This window comes from Triticum dicoccoides, chromosome 6A (assembly GCF_002162155.2).
Source record: "Triticum dicoccoides isolate Atlit2015 ecotype Zavitan chromosome 6A, WEW_v2.0, whole genome shotgun sequence".
NCBI lineage: Eukaryota > Viridiplantae > Streptophyta > Magnoliopsida > Poales > Poaceae > Triticum > Triticum dicoccoides.
In genome coordinates this window covers 195,987,180-195,999,319 of record NC_041390.1, presented here as the reverse complement: position 1 = coordinate 195,999,319, position 12,140 = coordinate 195,987,180, and the positions used below count along the sequence as shown (strand labels likewise).

At 55.2% G+C, this 12,140-nt stretch overlaps 1 protein-coding gene across 1 annotated transcript; it reads left to right on the top strand.

Annotated features, from left to right (window-relative positions):
* Positions 1-249: 249 nt before the first annotated feature.
* On the top strand, positions 250-1,866 carry LOC119315794 (zealexin A1 synthase-like). Its single transcript, XM_037590277.1, has 2 exons — positions 250-1,155; positions 1,240-1,866. Exons 1-2 carry the CDS (start codon positions 250-252, stop codon positions 1,864-1,866), a joined length of 1,533 nt encoding a protein of 510 aa, XP_037446174.1.
* The last annotated feature ends 10,274 nt before the right edge of the window (positions 1,867-12,140 follow it).

Genomic DNA, 12,140 nt, shown 5'->3' with positions numbered 1-12,140 from the left:
ACATTACGTATGTGTAGCATTGCTCAATATAATTTCTCCAAATGTCACCGTATATCTCAGAGATATAATATAGGCAACACCGTATATCCCCGGGATAGATAGCGAGGGACGACGCCACGCTGACCTGCCTGAATGAATCTCGCTTACACACATCGTCCACGCTCCTTATAAGCTATACTGGGGCGATCTACTTGGTGTGCATTCCATCAGCCATCGATCCATAACTCAAGCTCTGGACGCGCACGCACAATGGCCGTAGTGGAGCAAGTCGCCTCCTGGTTCTGCGTTGTCTTGGCTCTCCTTCTACCTTGCCTGCTCTTCAACCTGTGGTTGCGCCGCGACACCGGCGTAGCTAACCTTCCGCCCAGCCCCTGGCGGCTGCCGGTCGTCGGCAACCTCCACCAGGTGATCATCCACGGGCCGCTCCTGCACCGCGCCATCGCCGACCTCGCACGCCGACTCGACGCGCCCCTCATGTACCTGCAGCTCGGCGATGTCCCTGTCGTCGTCGCATCGTCCCCCGACGCCGCCCGGGAGGTCACCAAGACCCACGACCTCAGCTTCGCGACCCGGCCGTGGAGACCCAGCATGCGGATCTTGTTGGCCGACGGCGACGCGCCGGGCCTGGTGTTCGCGCCGTACGGCGCCCTATGGCGGCAGCTCCGCAAGACAAGCGTCCTCGAGTTGCTCAGCGCCCGGCGAGTGCGGTCGTTCCGCCGCGTCCGGGAGGAGGAGGTTGGCCGCCTCGTTGCCTCCCTCGCCGCGTTTTCGCCGGGCAAAGCCGTGGATGTCGGCGAGCGGTTAACCGCGCTCATGACGGATGCGGTATTCCGTACAATGATCGGTGACCGGTTCGATCAGCGCGACGAGTTCTTGGAGGTCCTCGCAGAGGCGCTAAAGATCGCCTCCGGGTTCAGCGTCGGCGACCTGGTCCCGTCGTGGAAGATCGTGAGCCTTTTGAGCGGTACTGCGCGCCGGGCAGAGGCGAACACCCGCAAGATGTTCGAGCTGATGGATCGCGTCATCAGGCAGCACCAGGAGCGTAGATTGGCGGAAGACGTGGAAGAGGACATGGTGGACGTGCTCCTAAGGTTGCAGAAGGAAGATGGCCTGGATGTGCCCCTCACCATGGGAGCCATCAAATCCCTCATCCGAGTAAGTGTGCTGATGTATGTCCGAATGCATAATTTGAGCCGACATTCTGATCTCAGAGAACTAATCGTTCATGTCATAATGCAGGACCTTTTCAGTGGCGGGAGTGAGACATCGGCGACGACCGTACAATGGGCCATGGCGGAGCTCATGAGAAATCCGAGAGCAATGCAGAAAGCACAAGCCGAGCTGCGCGACACACTCCAAGGGAGCCCGACGGTGACAGAAGATGACCTGACCAAGTTGAGCTACTTGAAGCTCGTCATCAAGGAGACACTGAGGCTGCACCCACCGTTGCCACTGCTCCTTCCAAGGGAATGCCGGGAGACATGCAAGGTCATGGGGTACGACGTGCCCAAGGGCACCACCGTGTTTGTGAACGTGTGGGCGATCGGCAGGGACACCAAGTACTGGACCGACGCCGAAGTGTTTAAGCCGGAGCGATTCGAGAGCGGCGCAATTGATTTCAAGGGCACGGACTTCGAGTTCTTACCCTTCGGAGCAGGGCGAAGAATGTGCCCTGGAATGACGTTTGCACAGCCTAGCATGGAGCTCGCGCTCGCCTCGCTGCTATACCACTTCGACTGGGAGCTCCCGGTTGGAGTCTCACGAAGCGAGCTGGACATGGCAGAGGAGCTGAGCGTCACCATCCAGAGGAAGAACAGTCTTCACCTGCGCCCAGTCGTTCGTGTGCCCCTGCAAGCTGCCCTCTAGGCTGTCGCGGCATTGTGCCCTCGTCCGAAGGTTTGTGCTGCCTTCATAAGATGTCGTACTTTATCTATCACAATATAGGCTATCACGGCTTTGTATCTGCCTTCTGGCAATGGCGCAAACCTATATTGCACATTTAGGTATGTAACGAAGAGGTTTTTATGTAACAAATTACACCGTTGAACTGATGAGTACATCATAAAGCAAATAATTTGGATGTTGATACAACACGTGCCGCGTAATAAGTTCGTACGAAAAAATTAGGGACCGGCAGGAGCAGTGCATGTTCATTAAGAAGCAAAAAATATATACAAAGTGGCAATGCCAGGGACACGACGGAAACCCCAAGGATATCATACCGCATGTGGATTACTCATGCGTTAGGTTAATTCTTGGTCCAAAACACCTTTGGACGTCCTTGGCTTGCCCCACACATGAATGATCTTGTTTCCTAAATTCAAAGTGCATTCATCAAGCAGCAATGTATTCACGATAACTTTATGAATATGTGCAATCTTGTGAGGCGTTTCCACCGGAACAAAACATCGGCGCTATTCTTCAAGCTTGACATCAAGAAAGTATTTGACTCTACTCGTTGGGACTATCTCCTCGACCTTCTCAAACACCTAGAGTTCCTCCGCGTTTTCGAGGTTGGGTTCCGGCCCTCTTGTCCTCGTCATCGTCGCGAGTCTTGCTTAATGGTATTCCGGGCAACCCTATCAAGCTTGGGAGGGGCTTGAAGCAAGGAGATCCTCTATCCCCTCTTCTTTTTGTTCTGACCATCGATCCCCTATACCATATTCTCTGTTAGAGTTAAACACGAACTTTGCACGGAACGTGCACGCGGCCAAGTAGGAGTAAAATCCATGTACGAGTATGTCTGGTTAATGCATGTATAGGTGGCCGAGTTGGACTAGAGTTGTTGTCCGAGTAGGTTAGCTTGTAGTCTATCTTGGGCATATTTATATGCGTGTAACCTGGCTTGTAAACCACATCATGGATTTGTGAAGTTAAATACAGATCAAACAGGAGCGATACGCTCCTGCGGCAATACCCAGCTTCGCGTGCGTGTGTTTCGCTTCCGGCCGGCTGGCCGTTGTATGCGCGTGGGGTACTAGTTGATCTACGTATTGATCAGGGTAGCTGAGGTAGACTAGCTACACTAATACGTGGGTGTTGCTGGCTTTGTACTGCGGTGTGTCTCGACGTAAGGCACTTCGTCGAGTTCGTCAGTGTTGGTTCGCTTCATCGTCGTTCGTCGTTGGTTGTTGCCGTCGCCGAAAAGTACTCGGCGGCGGGTCTGGGCCAACAATTGGTATCTAGAGTAAGGTTGATCTTCTAGTAACAGGAGGTCATGTTGGACGACGAGAAGACCAAGCAGCTGGCGGAGTGCTCCGGTGTGGCAAAAGTAATTGCTGCTCTGGTGAGACCGGAGTATCCACAATTCGACCGTGGGAACTTCATGGTGTGGGCGACCATGATGGAGTGGGCGCTCGAGGCCAATGAGCTCTGGGAAGCCGTCGACCCCGGCGGTGAGGAGTACCTGAAGGGTGGTGCCTTGTATCGGAAGGATCGCCAGGCTATCACGGCCATCTGTTCGATGATGCCGGTGGACGTACAACATCATCTTATCTCGAAGACATCAGCAAAGGAGGCGCGGGACACGCTCAAGACATTGCATCTAGGGCACTCGCATGTGCGCGAGGCGAACTTGCAAACTTTGCTGAAGAATTACGAGAATCTGAGAATGGGAGAAGATGAGACGGTGGACGCCTTCGCCGCAAGGGTGGCAACAATGGTAAACGGGATTCGCGGTATCGGAGAGAAGTTGGAGGACATCTCCGTGGTTCGGCGTTTCCTACGTGCTGCTCCACTGCGCTACATGCCGATTGTGTCAGCGATCGAGCAGTGTGTTGATCTCAAGACTCTCACTTTGGATGATCTGGTTGGTCGCTTTAAGGCCCATGACGAGCGGATGAAACTGAGTTATGGTGATGCAAAAGAGGATGAGTACCTGATGCTAACGCGTGCTCAATGGCAGGCAATGATTTCCAAAGAGAACAATTTCGACAAGGCGTTCGGTAGCGGCGGAATGTACCGTCCCGCAAAGGACACCGACGAACAATCGGAGAAGCCAAAGAAGAAAAAGTTCGACAAGAAGAAGATCCGTTGTCACAACTGTAATCTACTCGGGCACTTCAAATCGGAGTGCAAGAATTCCCCGAAGAAGAAGGCGCTCATGGCCTAGTTAGAAGATGAAGGTGTCATGATGTTGATGTGTGAACTCGTGAACGAGGAGGGTCCAGTTCTTTAAACGCAGGCTAAATAAATTGTCCCGCTACATGAAGAAAAAGTTCGCTCTCGAGATCATGGTTCAGAAACTCGTGTCAATGCTACGGACATGGGGTGATTTTGAAACCAACATCGGTGTTACGGGCATAAGTGCTAATTTCACTGGAGCGGATGCAGCAATTGCCGCGTGTGCTCGGCCATGGAGGGGTAATTTTTGTGTGATGCGTCCACAGAAAACGAAGACGTACGTGGCGTCGGAAGTCCACGAAGAAACAAAAACTGTTGTTGATGCTAGCGCAAAAGTGAAGACGAGTGCAGCGGCTACGGACGAACTGGAAGTTGCTGGTGTATCGAGTGCAAGCGCAGCTAGCTCAATGGTGCAGATACATGGAGTTGATGGCCACGACGCGGTATTTCATGTCTCAGAAAACAGACAATCCACAAAGTTCGAAGGGAGCAGCAGTCCATCAAAGATGCATGGCTCAAAAGGAGGATCTGGTAGCTCACGTGATGAGCTAGCTCCACTGGATCAAGGTAGCATGCCACACGAGGCTTGCAGTGCTTGTGTTGGGCCAGCAAGTGGACTTGCATGCAAAGACAAGCCAAGTGATCAAGGATAGAAAGGCCACGCGCCTGGAAGGCTAGTTTCGGCTGGGTGGCCGCTGAGCAGTCCAGCAGATATGCCAGGTCCATTGCCTGTGCATGTACGTGCAGTTTTGCCATGCATGGCCACTGCAATGCAGGGAGATGGGAACGGCAATGTAACGCCGGTATCCGAGGATGAAAATTATGCTTTGACAACAGCAATGTGTGAAGCAAACAATGAGGTGTCGCTCCTTAATGTACAAGGAGCCACACAGGCAATGTCGCCTCAGACATTACAGGAGAAAAGGACACATCCATCTACAACCGAACATCTACAACCGGTGTTCGACATACATCCAGAGGAAGCTCTTTGGACAAAAGACTCGGAAAAGGTGAAACGGAGTGGATGGCGATGTCTAGCAAACGCCGAGGAACTGGCCGAATTCAAGGGCGCAAATACGAATGAGTGTTGGCGTCAGGCTATGGGAGAAGAGTTGAGGTCGATCCACGACAATAATGCATGTGAGCTTGTGGATCTTTCCAACAATGAAAAAGTCATGGATCTCAAGTGGGAATTTATGATCAAGAAAGATGTCGATGGGTCCGTGAAGCACAAAGCGAGGCTCGTAGCCAAAGAATACGTGCAAGAGGAAGGTGTGGACTTCGAAGAAGTGTTCATTCCCGTTGCAAGGATGGAATCAGTGAGATTACTCATAGCTCTTGTGGTTCAAGAATCATGGAAGATACATCACATGAATGTAAAATCTGCGTTTTGAATGGCGAGTTAGAAGGAGATGTGTATGTGAATCAGCCACCGGGATTCATCAAAGAGGAAGAGGAACACAAGGTACTGAAGCTGCACAAAGTCTTGTACGGGCTACGGCAAGACCCCCGGGAGTGCAACATCAAACTTGATCAGATTTTGGTTTCTCTTGGATTTGAGAAAGCCCCACTAGAGCATGCAATGTACAAGAGAGGTGAAGAAAGGGATCGTCAACTAGTTGGCATCTATGTCGACGACCTGCTGATAACTGGAGCAGATGAAGAGGTGATTGCAAAGTTCAAGCTACAAATGAAGGAGCTTCTCAAGATGGATGATCTCGGCCTTTTGAGTTGCAACCTCGGGACAGGGGTACATCAAAAGCTGGAGAGGATCACATTATGTCAGGAGGCATACGCAAGGAAGGCACTTGAAAGTTGTGACATGAAAGATTGCAATCCAATTGATGTTTCAGTGAAACCTCATCTTGAGCTGAGCAAGGAGGTGGTGAAACTACTTGGCTATAGTGGTAGAGACAAGGAAGGGATTGTTGACGACCGTAAGAGTACCTCGGACGTGGCATATTTCCTTGGTGGAAGCATAATAAGCTGGCTATCACGAAAGCATAAAGTGGTTACATCGACTTCAAGTGATGCAGAGTGTCAAGGTGTGTGTGGTTAGGAAGGCTACACGGTGATCTCATGAATCGAGATCCGGAACAAGTGGTGCTCAATGTTGATAGTGAGTCTACAACGTTTCTACATAAGGATCCAGTGCGGCGTGATAGGAGCAAGTACATTGATATGATGTATCACTATATAAATGTCGGAGTAAATGACCACGGGTAGTCTAGCCGGCTCCCCCTGGCACTTCAGAAAAATTATAGGCCGATCGAGCCTTCAAGCATCCAAGACGTGGGGCCGCCTTCCCCCAGCTGGCTACCTCTCAGGCCGGCTGCACGAAGGCGGCCCAGCCCTAAAATCCTCGTGAAGAAAACCACGAGAGGGACGGCTCCAAGAAGCCGGCCACGAGAAGGCCGACTTCAAGAAGCCGGCCCCCCAGCAGGCGGCCAAGATCGTGCCCTCAGAGTCTGCACCCACATAACGGTGATGAGACAGGGCGTGGCAACAGTGAAGCATGCCACCCCCGAATCCCGGTACACGCATGGCCACAGTGCGTCGCACGGGGCGTCCATCACCCATCCGGCGCGACACTGTTGCCATGTTGACCATGACGTCACCCGCGGTGAGCTGTCAGTACAACCTGTGGGTGGCGGGCCCCCTCAGTCAGGGAGACGCCTAAAGGCGGTCGGCCTCCCCCAGCTGGCCTGAGGTATGGCCGACTCCCCATTGCCGGCTAGTTCACTCCCTCGAAGGAGGCGGCCCATTAAGGAGATAAGACGGGGTAAGGCTACAACGATAAGCCGCCAGGCGGCATCACTGTAGCCATGCTTACCACGACAAAGCCCTCGTCACCAGAGGCGAGGCGATAGTAACCAGCCTCCGACAAGACCCCTGAGCAGTGGGACTGGCCTGTCGACCAGAAGGCCGGCAGCCAGCGGGGTCCACCAGTCGGCGGAGAAGCCGGCGAGCGTAGACACAGACGGCTAGGGCCCACGCCCAGCCGGATTACCATTGTACTCCTGGGGGGTAGGCCTATATAAACCCCCCAGGGCACCCATGCAGGGGGATCCTTTTCAGAGTTTTTAGACACCACATTGAGAGGGGAAGCGAGCTAGCCTTGCCTCTCTTCTCCCTCTCACCGAACAACTCAAGGAGCCTTTTGTAGCTACTTGTCGATCTAATGACCATGCGGAGACCCCACAGAGCAGCAGTAGGGGTGTTATCTCCATGGAGAGCCCTAAAGCTGGGTAAGATCCGCCGGCGTGCATGTCTTCGCCTTATCCCGTTTCCAGGCACCGGCGATGTTTTATTGGCTCCCACAATGATAGGCCACCCGTTGGCATATGTCGCACCAACCACCCGACATTTGGCGCCCACCGTGGGGCCAGGTGCACCGTCGTCCGGAGACCTGTTCTGGACGGGAACCCTCTTCCTTCCCAGCGTGCGTAGCCAGCCCGGCTCGCCCGATGGCGCTTGCCCCGACGCGTTGCAAGGCGTCGCCGATGCCTGCGCGGCGAGCTGCCTCGCCGATCTTCTTGGCGAGGCTCGCATCTCCAACGAGCCCGCATCCGATGCGGGCACATGCTGCCCCGAGAGCCACCTTGTCAGCCTCCTCGACCAACTCCACGTCTCCGGCGAGCTTGCCGCGGACTTGGAGTCGGTTGGCTCCACCGACCCGATGCTTGTCGACTTTGACACGGCGTCGCTTGACGCCTTCCCCACCAACGTAGTAATCATCAACGACCCTCTTCCTCGAGCCGACAGCAGCGACAGCGCCATCACCGAGGTACTGGTCATCAGCCACGGCGCCACCTCCGGCAAAAACGCCCACGATGCCCTCCAGACGGTGCTGCACGACTTGTCCGCCCCCATTTCAGCCGACGTCGACGCCAAGACACTGGAGGCGCGCCGCCTCGCCCTCATTACGGAGGGCCAGAAGCTAGCTTCCATGAGATGCCTCACCGAGGCTCACCAGCGCGAAGTGGACCGCGCCGCCTTCGGCACGCCGCCTCCCGACGAGCCGAGCGCGTCGGCATCATCAAGAAACGCGGTGCGACTATCGCCGACATGCTGGGAGCAGACCGCCCAGTCTATGCCACGCCTCTCGAGAATCTACGCGCCGCCCAGGCGGCCGCAGACGAGTTGAATGCACTGGGGCCCGACGAGCTCCCTTACATGACCAGACGCATCCAGCAGCTTATCGACGCGGCCACAGAGCGGCATGAAGCTGGTGTCCGCGCCGAAAGTCCTCCCCCACGCCGAGAGCATGGTGCGACGTCCCGAACGCCGACTGCGGGCAACACCCGCGCAAGGAAAGAAAAGGAGCCGGTTGCCAGCCGCAGCCGGACTCGAATCTCCATCGAGCGTTATGCAGAAGGCTGCCCTCGAGCCGTGGAGTGGCGGGGCGACCCGCCTCCTCCTCCACCTCGTGGGGAGAGATATCCCACTCTGCCGCTTGTCACGCATCCGACTCTCAGCGGCCGACTGCGCCGCCGCGAAGGAGTCGGCGAGAATTACGCCCGCCAATGGATCGACCGCCTAGCGCGATCCCTGGCTCTGGAAGAAGAAGATGATGTCGGCCCGCCTTGCTTCGGCCCCCGCATCCGCGACGAGCCCTTCCCCAAAGGGTTCTCGCTCCCAAGAGACACGCCCAAGTACAATGGCTCCGTGAAGCCAGAAGACTGGTTGATCAACTACTCCACTGCGGTTAGCATCGCGAATGGCAACAGGCGTGTTGCCGTGAAGTATGTCCCCCTCATGCTCCAAGGCACGACAGCTGGCTAGACTTCACAGAAGCTTTCATCCGCAACTTTACCAGCACCTACAAACGGGCTCCCAAGCCCCGACAGCTCTCCTTGTGTGTACAAGGGCCCAATGAATCAACTCGCGACTACCTCACGCGTTGGGCCGAGCTCCGCAATTCCTGCGAAGGGGTGCATGAGGTTCAAGCTATAGAGTGCTTCACCGCTGGGTGCTGAGAAGGCACCCTCCTCAAGCACCGACTCATGTGCGACGAGCCGACTACCCTCGACGAGCTGCTGATCATAGCTGATAAATACGCCACGGCCGATTCCTCAATGAAGACCGAGCTCCGAGTAGACGCCTCTGGGAAGGTGCTCGCTCCGAGTCCCAAGACGCCGGCAGGAGACTCTAGCCGACGCCCGTACCAGAACGACCACAAGCGCAAGGCTCCCATGCCGCCTTCCATCAGTCGGCAGGTGGCCACAATCGAAGACGAACAACCCGAAGGGCGGCCCACGCCCAAGAAGCAGAAAGGCAGCAGGCCGGCTTGGCAGTCGGCTTTCTCCTATGAGCAAGCACTTGATGCCCCCTGCAAGTTCCACAGCGGCGCGAAGCCTTCAAACCACACGACCCGGAAATGCCACTGGCTCACGCGGATCTCCAAGGGCGAGGGATAGCACTGCCTCCGCCTGATGGTCAGCCGCCTCCGGCCCCTCCGCAGCCGGCCGCTCGACCAGCAGTCGGGGCTGTTCAAGACGAGTTCCCCGACGAACATGCCGCCTACGTCGTCTTTACGAGCCAACCAGAAGATCGGCATAGCCGGCGTCGACAACACCAAGAAGTCAACGCAGTTGCCTCCAACAACCCCGAGTTCATGCACTGGTCAAAAAGGCCTATCGGTTGGAGCCGGGCCGATCACCCAGAGGTGATGCTGTCTCCCGGCTCTTACGCGTTGGTTTTGGACGCCACCCTCGCAACAGAAAGGCGAGCTGCCCGTTTCTCCCGCGTGCTGATAGATGGCGGGAGCAGCATCAACATACTGTACCGTGACACCATGGAGAAACCGAGCATCAAGACGAAGCAGCTCATGCCTAGTCAGACTGTGTTCCATGGCATCGTACCCGGCCTGTCCTGCTCCCCAATCAGCAAGATCAAGATAGATGTCCTCTTCGGGGACAAGGATCATTTCCGCCGAGAGGCAGTGTGGTTTGAGGTAGTGGATCTAGAGAGCCCTTACCACGCGTTTCTTGGCCGACCTGCTCCGGCCAAGTTCATGGTTGTACCCCACTATGCCTACCTCAAGATGAAGATACCGAGTTCCAAGGGCATCATCACCATAGCCGGAGACTACAAGAAATCCTCCGGCTGTGCGGCAGCTAGCAGCCGGCTGGCCAGTCCCTCGTGATTGCTGAAGAGAAGAAGATACTAGATCAAGTCGTGGCCATGGCCGTCAAGCAGTCGGCCCTGTCTCCCGACCCCAAGGAGTGTGATGCCCAAGGTTCTTTCCAGCCGGCCAAAGAAACAAAGAAGGTACTTCTGGACCCGGAGCACCCAGAAAGGTTTGCCACCATCAGGGCAAACCTAGACAACAAATAGGAAGGCGAGCTCGTCGATTTCCTCCATGAGAATCGGGACATCTTCGCATGGTCCCCCAAGGACATGCCGGGTGTTCCGAAGGAATTCGCCGAGCACAAGCTACACGTCTGAGAAGGTGCAAAACTAGTCAAACAGCCCCTCCGCTGACTATCGAAAGAGAAAAGAAGGATTGTAGGAGAAGAGATAGCCTGGCTTCTGGTAGCCGGCTTCATTATGGAAGTTTTCTTTCCAGAGTGGCTCACCAACCCGGTCCTCGTGCTGAAGAAAAATAACAAGTGGCGCATGTGCATAGACTACACTAGCCTCAACAAGTCCTGCCCCAAAGATCCCTTCGCCCTGCCAAGGATTGACCAAGTAATAGACTCCACAGCCGGATGTGAGCTGTTGAGCTTCTTGGATGCTTACTCAGGCTACCACCAGATAAAGTTGGATCCAGCTGACCGCCTGAAGACCGCCTTCATCACACCATTCGGAGCTTTCTGCTACCTGACTATGACATTCGGCTTGAGAAATGCCGGTGCCACTTCTCAGCGTTGCATGTAGAAATGCCTCCTCAAGCAGCTCAGCAGAAACGCCCACGTCTATGTAGACGATATTGTGGTGAAGATGGAGAAGCGCGGCACCTTGCTAGAAGACCTCAGAGAGACATTTGAAAACTTGCGCCGGTTTCAAATCAAGCTCAACCCCGAGAAATGCGTGTTTGAAGTACCGGCCGGCTAGCTTCTAGGCTTCCTGGTCTCCGAATGCGGCATCGAATGCAACCCAGTGAAGATCAAGGCCATAGAGAGAATGGAGATTCCCACCAAGCTATGAGACGTCCAGAAGTTCACCGGATGCTTGGCTTCCCTGAACCGCTTCATCAGCCGGCTCGGAGAGAAACCTCTCCCCCTTTACCGACTCATGAAGAAGTCCACTCACTCCGAGTGGAACGACCAAGCAGATCAAGCTTTCCATGAGCTAAAGAAGATGCTGACCACGCCGCCTGTCTTGGCGGCACCGACTGAGAAAGAGCCCATGCTCCTTTACATTGCCGCCACTAGTCGGGTGGTCAGCACAGTTATCATGGTCCAGCGCCTAGAAGAAGGCCGAGCTCAGTTAGTCCAGAGGCCGGTGTATTATTTAAGCGAAGTATTATCCGCCTCGAAGCAAAACTACCCACACTACTAGAAGATGTGTTACGGTGTGTACTTCGCTGCCAAGAAGCTCAAGCCCTACTTTCAAGAGCACCCCATCACGGTCGTATGTACTGCCCCGCTCGCCGAGATCATAGGCAGCCGGGATGCATCTGGCCGGGTGGCAAAATGGGCCATTGAGCTAGCTCCCTACATGATCTTCTACCAGCCCCGCACCGCCATTAAGTCCCAAGCACTGGCCGACTTCCTCGTCGACTGGGCCAAAACCCAGTACCTGCCACCGGCCCCCGACTCCACTCATTGGCGGATGCACTTCGATGGGTCCAAGATGCACACCGGCTTGGGAGCCGGCATCATCCTCACCTCTCCCAAGGGCTACAAGCTCAAGTACACATTGCAAATTCATTTTGCCGCCTCCAACAATGTGGCCGAGTACAGGGCGCTCATACACGGGCTCCGGCTAGCCAAAGAGCTCGGCATCCGCCGGATCCTGTGCTATGGCGACTCGGATTTGGTGGTCCAGCAGTCATCTGGCGACTGGGACGC

Coding starts and splice junctions, on each gene's coding strand:
- LOC119315794 (XM_037590277.1), top strand. CDS start 250: ATGGCCGTAGTGGAGCAAGTCGCCTCCTGGTTCTGCGTTGTCTTGGCT. Junction 1,156..1,239: donor CCATCAAATCCCTCATCCGA/GTAAGTGTGCTG, acceptor GTCATAATGCAG/GACCTTTTCAGTGGCGGGAG.